The 18,678-nt window shown below is 51.1% G+C and overlaps 1 protein-coding gene across 3 annotated transcripts; it reads right to left on the reverse strand.

Moving 5' to 3' along the window:
* Nucleotides 1-252: 252 nt before the first annotated feature.
* On the reverse strand, nt 253-18,639 carry LOC6601090. 3 transcript variants are annotated; one of them, XM_026991514.1, is made up of 8 exons: nt 17,898-18,639; nt 17,536-17,670; nt 6,832-6,907; nt 3,203-4,043; nt 2,605-3,130; nt 2,379-2,541; nt 2,202-2,308; nt 253-2,133 (listed from the first exon to the last, which is right to left on the reverse strand). In XM_026991514.1, exons 1-8 carry the CDS (start codon nt 18,377-18,379, stop codon nt 993-995), a joined length of 3,471 nt encoding a protein of 1,156 aa, XP_026847315.1. In that variant the 5' UTR covers nt 18,380-18,639; the 3' UTR covers nt 253-992. The 3 variants fall into 3 exon arrangements, with proteins under 3 accessions (XP_026847315.1, XP_002026083.2, XP_026847317.1); XM_026991516.1 differs by lacking the exons at nt 17,536-17,670; nt 17,898-18,639 and adding an exon at nt 14,655-14,672 and having other exon boundaries at nt 259-2,133; XM_002026047.2 differs by lacking the exons at nt 6,832-6,907; nt 17,536-17,670; nt 17,898-18,639 and adding an exon at nt 4,603-4,883 and having other exon boundaries at nt 258-2,133.
* Between the last annotated feature and the right edge of the window lie 39 nt (nt 18,640-18,678).

Below are 18,678 nucleotides of genomic sequence, written 5' to 3' on the forward strand. Positions count from 1 at the left end.
CGATACGTGTCTCTTTAAAAAAAATTAAATTCGCTCAATTGTTTTGTTGCAGTTTGCTTGTGTTGTTTTAGTTGTTTTTTTGTTTAAACATATTCTAACATTGTTGAGTTTTGTGTTCAAATTGACAATCTGATCAACCAATTTCCATATAATACAATATTTATTCGTTTGCATTCCTTTTGCACACAGTTCGCTATTTTATTTTTGTTGTTGTATTAATATGTTTATTTTTTATTTTTCTTTTATTTATTTTGGATTTTTCTACTCAAATTTCGCAGGTGGAAATACTGGAAACACTAACAAATGCCAAGGTTCGTATATATGTATGTATTTTTGATGCCATATTCTTAAAAACACCTTCCCTTCAGTTAAAATGTTCTCTAGTTGCGAGCACGTTTCCGAAACGCATCTTAGTATCGGGTATTTCTGTGGGTAGTTTTCTATTCAGCTCGGAGTGGGGTCTTCTGGGGGGGGTGGGGGGTCTCTAAGCGAACTTGAATACACAAACAGAGGGCTTTAAAGCATACAATAATGGTGTAATTTGCAGGAATTTATTATCGCCTTATCACATAAATTAGGATTATACGGACAGGTAGTAGGTAATAGGTAATAGGGTTTTTAGACTAGCAGTCGGCGACACCAGCATCTGGCACTTTTATCGAAAGCTGCCTTCAAATGCCACAAGTATACATTATTTTTGTTTTGTTTTGTTTTTGGTAAATCTAAAAATCTAAATACATAACTTATTACCACGTTTATCGATTTGCCGTCTAGAAATCCTCAAACGACAAAAGATTAAAAAAAAAAAAAAATGGAAAAAAAAATTCTAAAATATACTGTAACACTCGTTAGTTTTGTTTACTTTTTTCAATTGGTAGAGGCAATTTAACATTAACAATAATGTAACATAACAAATAGTATGCGCCTTCTTCGCACAGGCCTGGATGTATGTATAATATTCTGTGTTCTGTATTCTGATATTCTCTGTGTGCTTAGGCGGATGAACTATCGGTTGGCAAGAGCGAGGCGGCGGCCTCGGCCAGCTCGATGGCTGCCACACGGGCCGCTGTCAGAGTCTCATCGGCGTCAAAGCCCGGCTTGTGCGTCGGCGACTGGCTGGGCGTGCAGTTGGTGCTCTTTGGCTTGCGGAACCAGTTGCCAATGCGGCGTCGTCCCAGCGAACCCGTCGATGTCGTCGACAGCATCTGGGAGTTGTCCACGCTGGCGAAGCCATCGCGGGACTGCGATTTTTTCGGCAAAGTATCGGAGAACCGGGAGGCTGACTTGGCCGGCGATTCCGGAACGGAGCTCTCCCCACTGGCCGATGTGCCGCCGCACATGGCGTGCTCAAAGTCGGGCAGCTCGTAGTCCGACTGATCGGAAAAGTCGCCCGGCCGCTCCTCGTAGTTGTACTCGAAGCCAGTCATCTCCGATACGTAAAGGGCCTTGCCGCCGAACTGCCGCTCGAGGGCGAGGGTGTTGAGGAAGCGGTGCTTGCGGTTCGCCGAGCGGAAGCTGAAGTCGTACCACTTGTCCCGCGACTCGCAGTAGATCCGCAGCGAGTTCTTGATCGTGTGCCCGAACATCTTGCCATCCCGTACGTTCACCACGCGACAGCGGTCGAGGAATATGCGCCCCTTGTAAATGAAGTGGCTGCGTTTGATGATGTCGCGCTTGCAATAGACCAGCTGGTTGTCGAACAGGAACAGGGTGTAGCTGCTGTTCCACAGATTCTGCTTCTGGCGTGTGGCGTCCACCTGCAGGAAGAAGCGTGCGCTGTGCAGATGCAGTGGCGGGCCCTTGAAGTTCTGAAAGCTGGCCTGGTGCCTCGCAATGGTCTCGCTGTGGCGTTTGCCCTCATTGACCGCCTCAGTGATGCCGCGCATGGCCTCCAGCGCCAGGTTTACGGTCTCGTACGTGTCGGGTATGTCCATCTCGTTGACGTCGAGCTGTTCGTAGTCAGGGGCCGAGGGTTTCTCAGCTTTTTCGCCATTGCTGCCCGTCTTGGCAGCAGAAGCACGCGCCGGCTTGATAATCTCGCTGAGGTGCAGGGGATAGCGGCAGATGCGTTGCACGGGAGCCAGCAGGTGGGCGGAGAGTGGCAGCTCGGCCAGGTTCTCCGACTCGCGGCAACTGGAAGGGCGATAAACTCAGTGTTAGTACGCTGTTGACATAAAATCCGACTATCCGGTTGAACTCACTTCTCCAGAATGGTGCGTGCATCCTTGACACGATCGTAGGACTCCAGCTCGATAAGGGCCCGGGGATAGGCGTTGCAGTAGTTGGAGTAGCACAGGAATCCCTTGTGCTGTTTGGGGGGGGCGGATTACTGATCAGTCAATGGCTCTGGAGAGGGGAAATGGCAGTCAAGCACTCACCATTTTCAGAAACACCTTCGCGATTTGGTTCTGCTCGATTCCCCTGCGCAACGCCTCGAGGAACTTTTTCTGGAACTTGTAGATGGCCGCTATGTTCGAGAAGATCAGGCGGATGCTGTTCGGCGAGAATATGTCGATGCGCTTGCTCATGGCCGGCAGATACCTGTGGCGGGTCGGGGTTCCGGGTGTTAGGGTAGTTCTTATCACGAGAGCGAGGCCCACTTACCCGTCGCAAATGGCAGCCAGCAGCTTGACGTAGTTGACCTCCGTCTCCAGCAGCTCGCGCACAGCACTTCGGCGCAGGACGTTGTTGTCGCTGTCCAGCGCGTTCAGGGTGGGATACCCGTTCGAGGGCATTGGCGGGGACTCAATGACTATGGTGGTGATGTTGCTCTGATCCGTGGTCATGGTGACGTCTGCCTCCTTGGCGAATTCGGCCACGGGCACTGGCACGGCATCGCCGTCCTCCCTGGCCGTTGCGGCTGCCGCTCGGTGTGCGTTGAAGAAGCCATCCGTCTCGGGGCACTGAATAATGCGCACGAACTCCTTCGGGAACCAGCCCAGCTCGGGGTCGAGGATCTCGTCCACGCGACTGGTCTCCTCCTTCTTGATGCGGCCGAACCACCAGGGTCCCACTTCCTTGCGCAGTATTTCAATCAGCATGCCGCGCTCCAGGCCCAGCTCCTGCGGCCCTCCGGCCGTGAAATTGTACAGCACCTCCGCGTAGATGGCCGGGTAGTGGTAGCCGCCAGCTGTGGATCAAGGGGAGCACCATAAGAATATTAGTGGATCAATTCTGGTCGAAAAGGGTAGTGTGTACAGACCTTCCTCGTGGGATGCCACGCTGTCGCTGTCGCTGTCCTCCATCTCCGGGCGGCCCATGCCGTAGGTTTCCAGTCCGTTGGGCTGGCTGAGCGATCGTGTGGGCAGTGACTCGGGCGCCTCACGCTCGACATTCTCAGTGCCCCCGATGTCCAGGTGCATGTGGTGCTTGGACCTCAGGGCGAAGGAGCCGAGGATGCTGCTCGCCTTGGCCGAGTTGGTGCGCCGTATGGTGCGCGGCTTGCTGCCAGCTCCTTCGGTTCCAGCGGACGTGCCGCCTCCTTCTCCTCCTCCGTCTCCCCCGCCCTGGGCACTCACCGCCAGCACGCGGGAGTACTGCTCGTCCTGCTCCAGCTCTATCTGGATGCCCGAGTCGCCCGAGTTGCACTTGTCGCGTCGGTTGAACTTGGTCTTGCGGCGCTCCTTCGAGGTGCGCCAGATGAGGGGTCCGAAGCGGTACTTGCCGGAGCTGCCATCGCCCCCGTCCGCTCCAGTGCCGTCGCCCGCCGCCGCTGGTGCCGCTGTTGTGATCGACACGGTCGGCGTCGTTGGCGATAGCTTGGGCTTTGGGGCGGCTGCTGTCGTTGCCGTTGCCGGTACGGGCGTGATGTGCAGTTGGTTCTTGTTGTTGAAGTTGTTAAACGTGCGCTTAAATTTAAGCAGGACGCCTAGGCCCACACCGCCCACACCGCTCACACCGCTGCCGCTGCCGCTGCCGGTGCTGCTGCTTGTGGCCACATTGGCAGCCCCGTCCGCCGCTGCCCTGCCCTCCTCCGGCGGCTTTCGCGACTCTGAATAGGGCTCTGTGAGCGAGGGACTCGAGACGGCGCGCATCTGCTGCGACTGCAAAGAGAGAGAAGAACGGGATGGTTACTAGAGCCCGGAGCTTCGATCGAAACCACAAAAATGCTCGCCTCGCGGCTTTGTTTATGCCCGCGTGCTGGCACGGGTATTTATTATGGCAACAATGATATCAGCCATAGCTATCGCTGCTCTGCGGCTGGCGGTGTGTAATATCACAGGAATTTCAGTGGAACCCGAGCGCCCCGCCCCGCCCTGCCCCGCCCTGCCCCGCCCTGCCCTGACCTGCTCTTATCGATGTCTGTATCTCTGACGAAATATTGTTATTGTTGTTGCTTCGAGGATCAGGCAGGAGGAATAGGAACTGCTTCCATTAACTGGAATACAGTTTTTTATCGAGTTTTGCTTTCCGTTTGATAATCAAATTGATATGGCCTGGGCCTGGACGGGGGGCGGGGGGCGGTGGGCTCGGGCTTGGGCTCGAAAGCATGGCCAAAATACCCGCCGACTTATCAGACACCACTACGGACACACTCACGAGTCAGCGCTTGAATTTTTTCGATAAGGTGTGGGGGGGAGGGGGGGACACGGGCCGGCTGACCTGGAGAAGGCGATGTCTCCACTTGTAGCGACGCTCGCTGGGCATGGCATCGCCGTCTGGGGGCACACCGAAGTTCGGCCTTCCGCGGGCCGATGGCGACACATTAGCCGGGGACGGGGCCGTGGCCGGGGCCGGAGCGCCAGTGTCGAAATCCCAGAACTTAATCAGGCCATAGGTGTCCATAAGCGTGGGTATTATCAGCTTCTTCATGGCACTTTCTCGCCGGAGAGTCCAGCGCAGGCCCAGTTGGAGGAGCACCCCGGACGAGGAGCACTGGCACTGGCAGGTGTAGCCGGGCGAAGCGATAAATAATAACTGATGGCTGATTGCTGATTGCCAGCAATTGAGGCGGCCAGCGGCAGTGCGAATGCGACTGCGAATGCGAATAGGCATTGACAAGTGCCGCGCTGAATGTCGTCGCACACGACGGCTCATTGTAGCGGGGGATATCTCATTAATGGACATAAAGCCGCTGGCATGGGGCTCCCTGCGGCCCTATCTGCCGCTACCATTGTGTGGCCTAGACATGGGATCTGCATTCTGCACTCTGGGGTCTCCAGTCACCCGTCTGGTGTGAAGTGTTTTGATTAGATTAGCGCAGGAATTGCATGGCACGAGCCGCGCGATGGATGCCACTCAATGATGGCTGGACCTCTTGCCGGCTTTGTTTGGGGCCGATGGCTGGGTCAGTCCATTGTCAGTGACCCCGCCGCCGCGGTGGCCATCGCAGATGCCTCGGTCAATGCCAAACTGCAGCTGAAGCTCTTCCCCTTTGTCGCGGCTGATTGGTTTTTGCCTCCTCCTCGTGGCAGGACAATGGCAGGACTCTTAATTAACCCGCTTCTGGCTCAATTGCACTCTCCAGCGGAGCCGCTACAACGACTGATTGAAGACTTATCGCGCATCTGCTTCGGATTAGGGGCCGATGGTTAACAAGAAATCACAAGACACTCCCAGCCGATCCCCGGCCCCCGGCAGAGACCCTGTTTTGGGGGAACACGTGACGTCTAGTCTCCCTCTCTCTCTGCGCCCCCCTCCCGCTGTTTAGCAGGAAAAACATTTAGTTTTATTTATGAGCGCAATGAACTTGGACTGCAGCGAGTGTAAACAGACCGGGAAACAGGCAGGAAACAGCCGCGGCCTCGAGTGATTTGGGAACACATTTTGACACCACCGAAGACATTAGGAACGGAACCCGAACGACGGGGATTTAGGCCGGGTTAAGGAAAGAGCTGGGAAATCCCCAGACAAGCGGAAGCATGTGCTCTGCCTAGATCGATTCAGGGTCTTCTCGGACTCCAGGAACTGCCCAGACACATGACCAAATGAATTTCGATGCCGTGGACTCCATTCGATGCGACTTTCAACTGCTTTCTGGGATCAGATTTCAGGTTCATTCGCATTCGCACTCGCACTCGCTAGAGCTTCCCGCGAGCCATGAGCCCAAGTCGGCCATGACTCCCCCTGGCTGCGGTTGGGCCGTCAATCAGCAAACTGGAAGTGCCACTCAATGTCTGCCGCCCCCCTGCCCCCCACTGGGAAGTCTTAAGAAAGCTTTGCGGTTGGCGGAATCGATAGGATGCCATGGTATCATCGCCTCTTATATAAAAGCCAGTCTATTGAACTCTTTCGGTGGAGTCCAACATGGCTGGAGGCATCTCCCAGATGTCTCTGAGTCTCTCGTAAAATAGAGTTTCATTATCCGAGCTTTATCGGCGGAGACTTTTTAAGAACTGGTGGTGTTCCAGCAGCTATTTTGGTCTATAAAAACTCCAACAATTTTATGGGGCAGCTCCACGGAACTGTTGTAATGCCACAGGGTGGCGAGGGGGGCAGGGAGGGTGGTAATAAACCAACAAAGTTCTTGCTCTTTAAAAGCGTTCAGAGTGCAATCAACGCCCCTCCTCGAGCCTGCTCTTGGCCTCAAGCATGTCGTGTGCTCTGCCCCAACACCGGAGAGTGACAGGAACTAAAAATATCCATCAACAAAGTTGAAACAGAAACAGAAACAGCAACGGAAACACAGCTGTCGCAGTCGCTCGACCGAAATAAATCAAATACAATTTTTGGAGGCCAAACAGACGCCAGCTGCTGTCCGGGTAATGCGATACCGCACCTCTGCAGTCCTGCAAGGAGGCTATTCTTACTGCTACTCAAATAGATATGTGATCGTATCTAGTGGCGGCTTTAGTGCTAGTATTTAGGGGCTGTCAGAGCTCAAAAACTTACCAGTCCGCCGGCAAAGGTGGTCCTGTTGCTCCTGGTTCCTACGACTTTGATTCCGTGATTTCCGGTTTTCGGCATGCTGCAAGGGAAACAGAAATATACGCTTTAGTCGGAGGAAACAAGCCGTATCGCGGGGATAATTATGCAAAATCTAGCGCCGCCGACAGTAGCAGATCGGGCTGTCGAGGGCAACAGGTAGGACGACCTCGCGGAAGGTCCCGAGGTAGACCTCATTAGCCGTTGGCAAAGGGTGCACAATGCAGGGCAATTTACAGCAGCAGAATTCAGAGAAGGATGTGACAGTGTTTCACGTGACATAAGGTTACGATTCTAGGGGGATTTTAGAGAGTAAGGCTGAGGGTAAGGGTAAGGGAACAAAGTGGCCTCAAAAAGGATTTCAAATGCAAACTTTGCCAATTACATTTCCCTCTGTTGTCGTATGCTTATTGTAAGCAAACATCGTCGTGTCCTGCCGTATCGATTCCGGGAACTCCGGGCACACAAAGAAAACAAGCAGGCAAACGGCCTAGGACGGCTCAGAAAGGACCCTGGATGTGCGGAGGTATTAGGAAGCAACAGGACATGATGGCACACAAAGGAAGGGAGAATGGAGAGTGCGAGCCTGCGGTGTCTTTGGATTTCCTTTCCCTCTGGACTCTTGCCAGGAGCAGCGGCAGGCCAAAGGAAGGTCAGGTCCTAACAAAAAACGGATTAAATCTATGGTGCGTGAAGGAATGCAGTGAACAGATAAGCCCCGACCGATAGTCGTCTCTCGCTTTGATGTGCAGTGGAAGGAGAGCGACGCCTCGATTGAATGCCAGCCCCAGCTCGGGGCATCCCATCCCCCTTTCGCAGGACGTCGTCTCACCGTTGCAAAGTCCTGAAGCGGCGACCCGCCGCCAGGGCCACGGCCTGCTTCCTGGGCGTGCCGTGCTGCGAAACTGGCGCTGACTTCGACCCGTGTCCGCGTGGCGGCTCCTGCATGTTGCTGCCTCTTCGCGAGACTTTGTTGCACTTTGGCGTGGCGGCGGCAGCAGCTGTTCGGTGGACTCGAGTCCTGGCCACTTCACCCGGCGATTCGATTTGCGAGTACGAGACACTAAACTGCGTCAGGACGGACCGCACGTGGTATGTGACCATAATCAGAATGTTGCACGGATCGTACGGAGACTACGGATTCGCATTCCACCCCAATATCACGATGGATTTTCGTTGAGCGCTTGCCTGTGCGATTCGATCGGTTCGTCGTACGGATTCAGACTGATCTCAGCAGCGATTTTCACCCTGCTTTCCGACCGAAATAAGGGAAGGACTCGTACGCGTACCCTGCACGAGTATGAGTGTGAGTGTGAGTGTGCGTGTGTGAGTGTGAGTATCGGTTTGGTGGTGGCTTCCTTGGCGTGAAAACATCTGCCGCTGCTGGCAGGAAACCGGTTCCTAGTCCTGCCAGCCGCCTGGCTCTCCGCCTCTCAATTGGCATGTGGCAAACAATAGAGAAGCAAATTCAAAGGAGACCTGATCTATCGCAGAGCCACGAAGAGAGGAGTCCCCTGCCGAAGCCCCGACAAGCCAAACCCCGAAAGGACTGGAAGATTCTCCACTTCTCTAGGCTCTCACAGAAGTGGAAACGTGGAAAGTTGATATTTTACCGGAAATACAGCAGGCGCCCCGAACCGCCGATGGAACACAGGATGTGTTGAGGGGCACTCACAGCACTCGCTGTTGAGGGGCAGGTGCAGCTGCTGAGATTGTGGCCCAAGGTTGAGGCAAGGCCCCTGCTCTGGGGGGAGCTCTGGATGTTTAACTAGGTGAAGTGCATGGTGCAAGGTGGGGTCAAGGCAGCGCATTCCCCGACTCCGACTCCAACTCCAACTGGAACTGCAAGTTGCATCTGAAACCGGTCCTCAATGTTGCAGGTCCGCGACGGGACAGGTAGCTCTGCGATGGGACAGCGCAGGGCCGCCGGTTACCTGGCCCTCAAAGACGCGCAAAATGCGAAATGCCAATCGCCAAGGGGAATGAGGAATAAGGATGTTCCGATAACCCCATGGAGAGCGGGTCCTACCTAATCCCAGCGTTTTGCCACGCCCAAAACTTCATTTAAGAGCCACAAATTATTGTTGAGCAAACAAGAGCCCAACCAAAAGAAAAGCTGAAGGCTCAGATGCATACAGTGCCGGACGTAAGTGACGCGATTTTCCAATAAATTCATAAATTTTCCAAACGATGGGCTTATTTTTTAAAGCATAGCAGACCTGTGCTAGTAGTCCTAGATCCTATTCCCACCAACGAAAGGGGCACCTTCTGCTGCCGAAGACCGGCAAGTGCCAGCCCAAAGGGGAGGGGGTGTGGGTTCTTGGAAGATCTCAACCGATCAGGCCAGGCCTGCCCCCAAGCTTCCACCGAGAGACAATAAAAGAGAGAGAGAGACAGGTTTTTGTGTGTGTCTTTCAGGTTCTAGACACGGAGGATACGAAGATTGGGTCATGATAATCATCAGTATTGATTTGCCAGTACTCCAAGGCAATTACGACCCACTAGAGGAGTCGGTGTGGCACACAGCGTTCCTACTGCCTGCCACAGACAACAGGCAGACACTCCAGCGACGCACGAACAAAATGAATTATGGATGCCAGTCGGAAGCGAGTAGGAAGCCACAGGCGTGTGCATATTTATAAGAGAGAGGGGGGCAGGGGTAGGGGCAGGGGCAGAGCCAGAAGGAAGCTCCAACAGTAGTAGTAGTAGGTGGAGGGAATCATATTTGAATCAACAAAAGGTCGCTGGCAATGCCGATTCCTTGGATAGGTGTGTGTTTACCGATCAGAGAAAGGCCAGCCGGAGAGTGCGGAGAGTGCTGTGGTGTGCCACTTCCCATCCATCCATCCACCCATCCACCCATCAAACACAGAGTGTATTCTGTGCCGCCTGGCGCACATTCATGAGTTTCTGAGCATTTCTGTGAGTCAAAGTGGGTTTTGGTTACGAATTTTGAATGTATAATTAACATTTTAACATTGAGATGAATCGAGAAAGCGGCAGGAAGAAAAAGAGAAAGAAAACGAGTGGGCACAGCGGGGGGAAGGAGGGGGTACAAGCACTATTAATAAGACGCAAGCACGCATGCAACAATTCTCTCCCCAACTTCGACACGCTCTGTTTGCCGACGAGGGGAATGGCGAAGGGGGAACGGGGAAGGGGGAAGGGGAGGGAGAACCGGCTCCCTCTGAAGCCGAGGCATTCTGTGTTCCGTTCTTCTGGGGCTGGTGGCTGGTGGCTGGTGTCTCTCCCAAGGATGGAGACTCCAATTAGTAACTTGCAAAGTTGATAATGGAGAACAAGGGATACATTTTTATAAATATCAAATGTGTACCATATAAAGGGGGGTTTATGGGGATTTATATGTGGTGGGGGACAAACCAGAAATACTGATTATGTTGGGTCGTTATTTGCGGTTATTCGATTACGTGACGAATCCAATATGCACCCATAGACCCATACTCTGCGAAACGATCCGCAGCGTAGAGCTGCCCCTCGTTGCAGTTCCTTATTTGTGTGGCATACATATATTGCATGTACTATCACCACCTACCACATCGCCGTAAAGCCATATTGGATTGCACTGCGAGCAGAGAGAGAGCTGGTAATTACAGCCATGGGCTACACTCACGGGTTTTTGTCGCGTACTCGGAGCTGAACTTTCGCATGAACCCACGGAGTGACGAATACGCAATGGGGCGCCGTTTGCGAACTCTGCGATCCCCTGCGGTCCCAGTTAAGTGTCCGTTGAGCTCCGTTCAGCTAAAACAAGCCATTAAAAACCTTTGCAAGTTTCTCCGCACAATAATATGGGAATCGTGGAAGGAGAGCGAGCAGTTCTACGACTATTCGCTGGCGAATAGATGCAGGCACAAAGATCTCTCGGAGGAGAGAGCACTGTAAAAGAACATCCACGAGCATGAGTCCCTTCTTCATCGACGAGTAGAAAACCCCTTGCATCAACTAGTGGCGAGTCAAAGAGTAGTTTACAGCGAGTGGCGAATCTTTTAATCGATCAGCAGTGAATTTTTCTTCGACCGAATCGTGAGAGCGAATCAGCTGCTATCGCCGTGTGATGGCTCAAATGCCAAGGCCAAAGGTCAGGCTAGTTGAGCTGCAAAGCCAGCATAGTTCTTGGCATGTACTTGGTTTATTTAATTCCAGTTCAATGGGAGGCAAAGAGAGCGAGACACACGTACAATTATGTACCTGAGTGCATTCACCTGTGTGTACGGGTATCCGCTGCATTAATGTGCGGGTTACAAATTTGGTTTCGGGATTTGAATGGGCCACACAAGGGGCATGAGGGGTACAGAGGTACAGAACTCAAGCAGAACAAGATACAAATTCTCGTAGATTACGAACCAACTACAAGACGAGTAAAGAAAAGACAAGGCAAACATCACGAGAGTGCAGTGGAGTGGAGTGGAGAGGATGGTATTCCGTGGCCTGGTGGATGGTTAATGCTCGTTTCATAAATAGCCATGTGCCATGTGCCATGTACATGGCGTACCATCTGAGAAATGCCCTCAAAACAACAAAAACAAGTGACGGCAGGCAGATGCACTGTATCTGGGGATGGGACTGGGACTGGGACTCGGACTGAGACTGGGATGGGGCAAACGCAGCAGCTGGTAAACTTGTTTGTTTATCGAGGGCAGACAGACAAGTCAGATGGCTGAAAATAGGGTCCGATCTGATCTAATCCGATCTGATTTTTTACTTGAAACTTTTGACATTGATGGCGCGTACCTGGAAACGATTCTTGAAGTAGTTTTTACTGCAAATGAACCAGAGATCCACTGCACAATCCCTGAAAAGCTGAAAAGCCTCCGGTCTCAGAGGCATATAGACACACGGAAATACCAAAAGAAAAACTGCATCATATCAGCGCCGTTTGAAAGCGAAAGTCTTTTCTCCGTACACTCTTTTTTTGTTTTTTTGTTGTGTGTTTCCTTTGTTTCGTATACATATATGTGTGTGTATTGTTAATTGCCATTACGACTTGATTTATAGTAGCTCCAAAAGGTTATAGGCGCTGGTGGGCGTGTACTTTTTATGGGACAGGGATGTTTGCGCAATACCTGCGTTTCTGATGAATGGCTGAACGGAGAGTAGAAACCAAATAAACACACAGCAATCTGATTGCGAGTCAATCTATGATTCACGTGCTTCTGGCTAAAAGAAAATTGTTCAAACAATAAACTGGAAATAGCATTTAGAGCATTGAGTCCCGTGATAGCGAAATATGCGGTGCAGAGGGCACTCCTGTAGCGGCCAGGCCCGGATGGAAGCATACAAGGTGGTCCGCAAAGGCAATGCGCCCTCTCTGCGGGTCCTATTTTGACCAGTACGGCAATGGCAATGCCAAGGAACAGTTTCAATAGATGAACTTGTCCCGACAGCCTCCAATATACATTTTCCATATTCTATTACGGCATATATCCATCTCTATCTCTGTCTCCCCTCTCACATCAAACAAGGCCTCACAGGGCTCTAAGTAGAGCCGAGCGTAAAATAAGACCCGAAAGAGAGTAAGCGGACCACCCTGTACAATTTAATCATGGACCAGGCTGTTGCACCTCCACGTCAGCTCTTTTAGACTGATTAGATGCTTGGAATGGATACTTATTCGCCTTCGAGTGGTTCCTTTTCTGTTTATTTGTAATGTGGAAAGTTTTGCTTGGCCTTTTTATCGTGTTATCGTTGCTGTTGCTGTTTTAATTTCCGCCAACGAGGATAAGGTGTCGGATGACAGCAGCTAATTATCGCCCAAAAACATGGATGAAGTTTTCGCAGCGATGCTGAGGCCCGCAGAATGTCTCGAGGAAGGAGTAAAGAATGCGGCTGATTGATGACAGGCACGAAGGTATCTAATTAGCTAAGCAGATAGACACCTACAAACTTAATGACCACCCGGAGGGGGGGATGGGTGCTGTGGGCCGTGGGCCGTAAGGAAAATATTAATTAATATTCCATTAGCCCTGTTCCACGCATTGCGAATGCATCTTTGGCCCGAAAATGTCAAGGACCAGGGTAAAAGCAATCTCTTTGAGCGTCTTGGAATGGAACTTCCCCAAAGAGAGAAGGACACGCCGTCAGATGACAGCTGTCGGGGCTCCTGTTCTCCTGCTGCAGGACGGAGACGACTCACTGGCTTGCATTTTCCTCGGCCCCAATGTCTTATTTACACCTGGAGATTTGGGGGCGGGAGGGGGGGCGGTTGCTTTTTGGAAATGGAATGAACGCGTAGCATGGCCAGCAGATGTGGCTGTTGCCTTTCGAGCCATAACTTTCCCCCCGGGGTCTCTGCCTCCACGACGCATTGCAACATAATTAAACATTGTCTTGGCCATATGCTTTCGTATTCGGCCAAAAATACGACTTTCCACCGGTGAGCCGCTACTAATGTGTACGTACATGTCTAAGTATATGTTTTTACGATCACTGAACATATCATTTCATTCAATTGTGAAAATATACGAAGATTGAATCACCGAAGCGGCAGCCAGCCAACATATTATGACACGGCCACAGATATATTCGATTTCGATCCGAAAAATAACTGCAACTAGGAGGAGGAGGCACCGACTAACTAGCGCTAATCAATGCGACGGATGTTGTGAAAGTGGGCTGTGGTGCTGTAGTGCTGTGATTGGATTCTTGTCGATCTCATTTCGTAACGTAACAATGCTCAACCCCGTATTTGTTGTCTGTGTTGTCTCTGGCGGCTGGCGGCTGGCGGCTGGCGTTTATCTTGTGGATACGATTCGACAACCCCTCAATCGAGTCACGTACAAGCATAGCCTCACAGCAGTGAGTGTACACTGTACAGTGTACATTGAACGACTGATAAGTCTGATAGCCGTAATCAGCTCGGCAGTCAGTCGTCACCGCCGGAATTTCGTCGTGGTCGTCATCGTTTACAAAGGCACCGTCGAAGGGTGGTCCAATAAAAAGAGTAGCATATATCATTCTAATTCGTGAGATACTTTCAGTTCGATCTGTCATTTCACAAGACTTTGGCGCACTATCTATGGGGCGTTGCATAAGACGTTGCATCGTGAAAGTGAAACTCCGTTAAGCCTTTAAAGCCAATCATTAACCATTAACCAATTCGTAGTCGACAGCTGTTGGCCGTAAATGGAGATTCTTCAACCCGGCCTGGAATGCCGTTCGGGCCATATGTGGCTTTTGTCCTGGTTGAGATGAGGTAACCCCATAAATAATGTATCTCCAGGCCTCAGACTGAGCTAGAAGTACAAGCCCATCGGCTGCCCTGTTTTTGCATATCTAAAAATAAGCCACAGTCACCGGCACATTCCAGGAACTTGGTGACAAGACGGGCCAGAATATTCATAAGAATCGTCAGAGCCCTCACAGAGCCTGACAGGCACAAGAAAACAGAGGAAAATAATCCGATTGGTGGCAAGAGAGGAGCAGGAGAGAGCTGGCAGCACGTGAGGAAAATGCCAAGAGAAAAAGTCAGAGGCTAAACAGCACCAACAGGTCAGTGGGAAATTAGGCAAGGCTCATTTAATCGATAAACAGAGCACAGGGGGCACCCAGGGGCCACTCAGGGGGGCACTCAGGGGGGTCATGAGACAAGTCAACAAGCAGGAGTCGCCACGAGCATAAAATTGACCAATGGTCCGCGAAATTAGCGATGCCTGCGGCTCCAGCACAGCCACCCACCCAGCCCGTGGGGCAAGGACACCACTTTGCCCCTTTTTCCAAGTCATGTGTGCGGTGCGGTGCGGTGTGGTGCGGTGACCCTTCTGTCAACTTACATGGCGGTTTCGCTCAGTGCCGGCGAAGCAGCTTCGTCCACCTCACGGCTGTCAGCTGTCGGAGTGGGGAGGGTTCTGCTGGTGGACGTGGGTGAGGGCTCCACGGGCATTAAGTACCATTTTGTATGGGATCCGCGGCTGGCATAGACATCCTCGCCCTTGCCCGCGCCCTTGCCAACGCCATCGTCGTCGCCGTCGCCGTCGCGTCCATTGCTCCTTAGACTAGCTTCTGTGAATTCCTTTAATTGCTGTGGGGCGCTGCTCCCCGGTTCCTCGGCAACGCCATCGAATTCATTGGCCGAGGCACGCCCACTATCTGTGCCAACGATGGCACCGTTCTCGGCGCTCCTATTATCATCAACGCCGCCCACCAGGCACACGACCAGCAAATCGTCGCCCTCGCCCTCGGCTTCGGTTTCGACGTCACATCCTTGCGCTTGTTCTTGTTGCAGCAGCGCTGCAGCTGCAGCTGCAGCTCCCCCCCCGACCGCCGCGGCAGGCTGGGGCATGCTCATTGCTGTTGTAGACATTTCGCTTGTGTTCCGTTCCGTTCTGTTCTGTTCTGTTCGGCTGCAGCTTTTGCGTAATAAACTTTGTTCGGTTAGGTGTTTTATTGATTTTCGCGTATAGTTCTTGATTGGATGCGCTATTTGCGTTGTTTTTTTTTCATAATCTTTTTCAAAGCGTCACTAGGAATGCCAGGCGGCTCATATTTACAGCACACAGATACACACACACACACACACACACACGCAGACAAACAGTGAGTTCTGTAGTTGAAGACCGGTAACGGGGGCACAAATTGTCGTTCTTCACAAATTGCACAGATTTCAATAAGATTTGAATTGACACACGGGGCCCTGAATTGCCACTTTTATATTGTAATATTGTACGAGTATAGTTATTTTTAAAAATAATTTCTGGACATGCTGAACAGCTGACGGATTTTTCGATTCATTGGTTGCATTGCGCATTGCGCACGCTCTGTTGCAAGTTGCGCAAATATAGAGGGGTTGAACCCAGAGATTTCTTTGGAACTCGACACTTTTTTTCTGTTGTTTACGTTCATGAGTTTTGAGCGGCTGGCCGTTTCTTTCAAATACGCCCGGCCCGCCTTCCGATGTTGCTGTTGATTAAAAATGTCGCTCGGCAACAAGCGTGTGTTGCTGGGGAAAAAGTGGGGTGGAGACCACCGGCGAAACGGCCCAGAAAATTCGACGCATGCAAGGTGAAACTCACCCCACTGTTTACATGGCTTGTGAGCAATCACAGTATATTGTTGATCAAACACGCTGAGGTGAGGTTGAAATGTTGCTGGGACCTAAGCATGCGGCTGGAAAAATGTTGCCCGGCAGCATGTGGACATGATTTATTTATCGCATCAGTGCTGCGCAACATATCACTCAAAACTTCGGTAGTGCTATCGATAGTATTGAACGCAAAAATGATCGGTGTTGGTATTTTTAAAATTTAAAAACCGTCTGCAAACAACGAGGCAAAAGAAAGCCAGAAGGTGCATTTTGCTCGAAATTGTCATGAGAGATGGAAAAAACATAGGCAGAAAGAGAGGACCGCTAGTTAATTCTTGCATTTCGTGTATTTCTTTTTGATTTTAGTTCTATATTATTTTATCTGTTTCCACTTTTCCGCTACTATTTTCTCTCTCACGCTTCTCACAACGACATCAGCTGTGTTGCTATCTCGCTTCGCGTCACAGCACGAGGAAGAGTGAGATAGATAGATAGAGAGAGAGAGAGACGGACAGCCAGAATAAGGGAAGTGGAAGGGTAGAGTAGCTGTAAATGGTTTTTTTCATTCCATTCCATTTCTTGTTGTTCGTTATGAAATTTAAAAAATATACCGTTACCCTAGATTGGACCAATTTGTGTTGGAATTTGTAGATACTTTGGGGAAAAACTTGTATCAATAATCATCTTTCTTATAAGAGACAATGGTAAAGGTACCGAAGAAGTGAACTTTTGCATGTTTTAGTGGGGTTTCCCATCAAAGCTCTTTAAATTATATGTCAATGGCTTAAATAAGTTTACTTTCAATAAATTTAGAAAATATTGTCGGTGCAAAAGTATGCGGAAATACGTTTTTTTTTGGCGGAAATGCCCATATATCGCATATACGATATTGATTTATATGTGTAAATAAGGAAATAAAGTACCTATGATATTGTGATGTTTCGTTCTTGCATAATATCATAGAGAAACCGTAAGATGATTGAAATTTAAAGCTGCTCTTGGGGCCAAGGGCTTAGTGTCCACAAAAGGTTAAGAGGCAGTACCGCTGGCTGTTCAATTATATCTCTCCCAAAGATATTCTCTCCATGCGTTTAGCAGAGGTCTTAAAGTTGTTGCTTTCCGCTGGGCAGCGGGCTAATTTACAAGTTTTTGTGACAAATGCCACCCCTCCGTCAATACTGGCCGTACGTTTTACTTGGCCAAGTGGCCTGTTGGCCACTGGGACAAAAACCCCCAGCCTCATTGCTTATTTATGTATGGGCCACAGAGTAAACGGAGAAGCTGGAGCTGGCGCTGGAGCGGGTGTGGGCGTTGACTAAGGATTACGTTCAAATGTGTGTCTATGGTGGGTCACTGAACTCGGCATCACGGGGGCTCGGCCTCACTGGCTCTTTATTTGTTTGCCTATTAAGGGGGGGGCACAGACCTGGCTTCGGCCTGTTCGGGTCCTTTGGGGGGAGGGGACGGTGTTTCCTGATACAAAACAAAATTGCGAATTTAAGCCCTGACGGAATGTGACACGCACTTCTCAGAACAAATCGGAAGCCTCAACGATTCAACATCAATTATCATTCACTTCAACGCAATGCCGACCGACATCCCATCCCCTCAGGACTGTCGGAGAGACTTACCTTGCTCCTGGTTCCGTGTATCTGCGAATCCGTAGGCTTGGAAGGGAGTAACTGCGCTCCATGTTGCGACACTTGTCCTTCACGTTGGGGAATTCTTCCTGCCTGTCCTGTGTGTCCTGTGTGTCCGGGGGGTTTCTGCAGGGGAAGAAGAACATTATCTATTATTGACAGTATCCATCCAATCGCTTTACGCTGTCGCTACTTTCATTCATGGTTATCTGTAATTTTTAATGGTATTTTGCCGCAAATTTTGATCCTGCCTGTCATGGCAGGGGCCAGAACGGGCCATTAACAGAGCGGTGGGAAAAGGACGTATTTCCAATCTGACACATACAAAATTAAAAGGAAAAAGAAACACTCACCTTAGCCCCAGCTCCGTCTCCGTCTCCGCTTCCGCCTCCGCCTCAGCCAGGACCTGTGGACAGGCCTTTTTGTAGAGGTCGCCCTCGCCCAGCAGGACGAGTGATGTGGGGGCCAAGGGCACGACCCGGGGTCGCACAACAGCCATCAGCTGTCGGCGCTCATTCTCTGCCAGCTCCTGCGGACGGCAGTGGGCCACGCCGCTGCACAGGAGAGTCCATTGCGGAATGGACGACGATTGGCGGACGCTGGCCACATTGTCATTAACCGCCACGGTGGTGACGTGGGGCTGCTCCTGCTCCTGGTCCATGGTCGAGACCGCTGGCAGGGAATACTGTCGCCTGATGGCCGCGGGCGCGGCTTTCTCCTGACAAGCCCCGCAACGTGGCCAATAGTCGCAGGTGTTTAGCGTTTTGCTACAGCTCTTGGTAGTCGTCTGGGACTGGGACTGGGACTGCGGCTGGGAGGTGGCGCTGGAAAACATGTAACAGAGTTACGCAAATCCCAGACACAGCCAGGTTCGGTCCTTCCTCATGAAGGAGATGCGGAAGTGGCCCTCGTTCCGGGTTAGTGCAGACGATCTATGATTGATTATTGGGTCTATCTTATCCTCTCTCTCTCTCTCTCTTACTCTCTTAATGTTAGTTTCTGTAGTTCCCTTGGGGCTTAGAATAGAGGCTGCCACCACCAAAAGTAGATAAATTCAGTTAGTACTCGCCCGGAGGAGATCAGTTAGTAAGGACAAGCAGTCTTTTAACACACAAACACACAGACTTGGGCGCT

The sequence above is a fragment of the Drosophila persimilis genome, unplaced genomic scaffold (genome assembly GCF_003286085.1).
Source record: "Drosophila persimilis strain 14011-0111.01,24,50 unplaced genomic scaffold, DperRS2 tig00000676-arrow-arrow-pilon, whole genome shotgun sequence".
Classification (NCBI taxonomy): domain Eukaryota; kingdom Metazoa; phylum Arthropoda; class Insecta; order Diptera; family Drosophilidae; genus Drosophila; species Drosophila persimilis.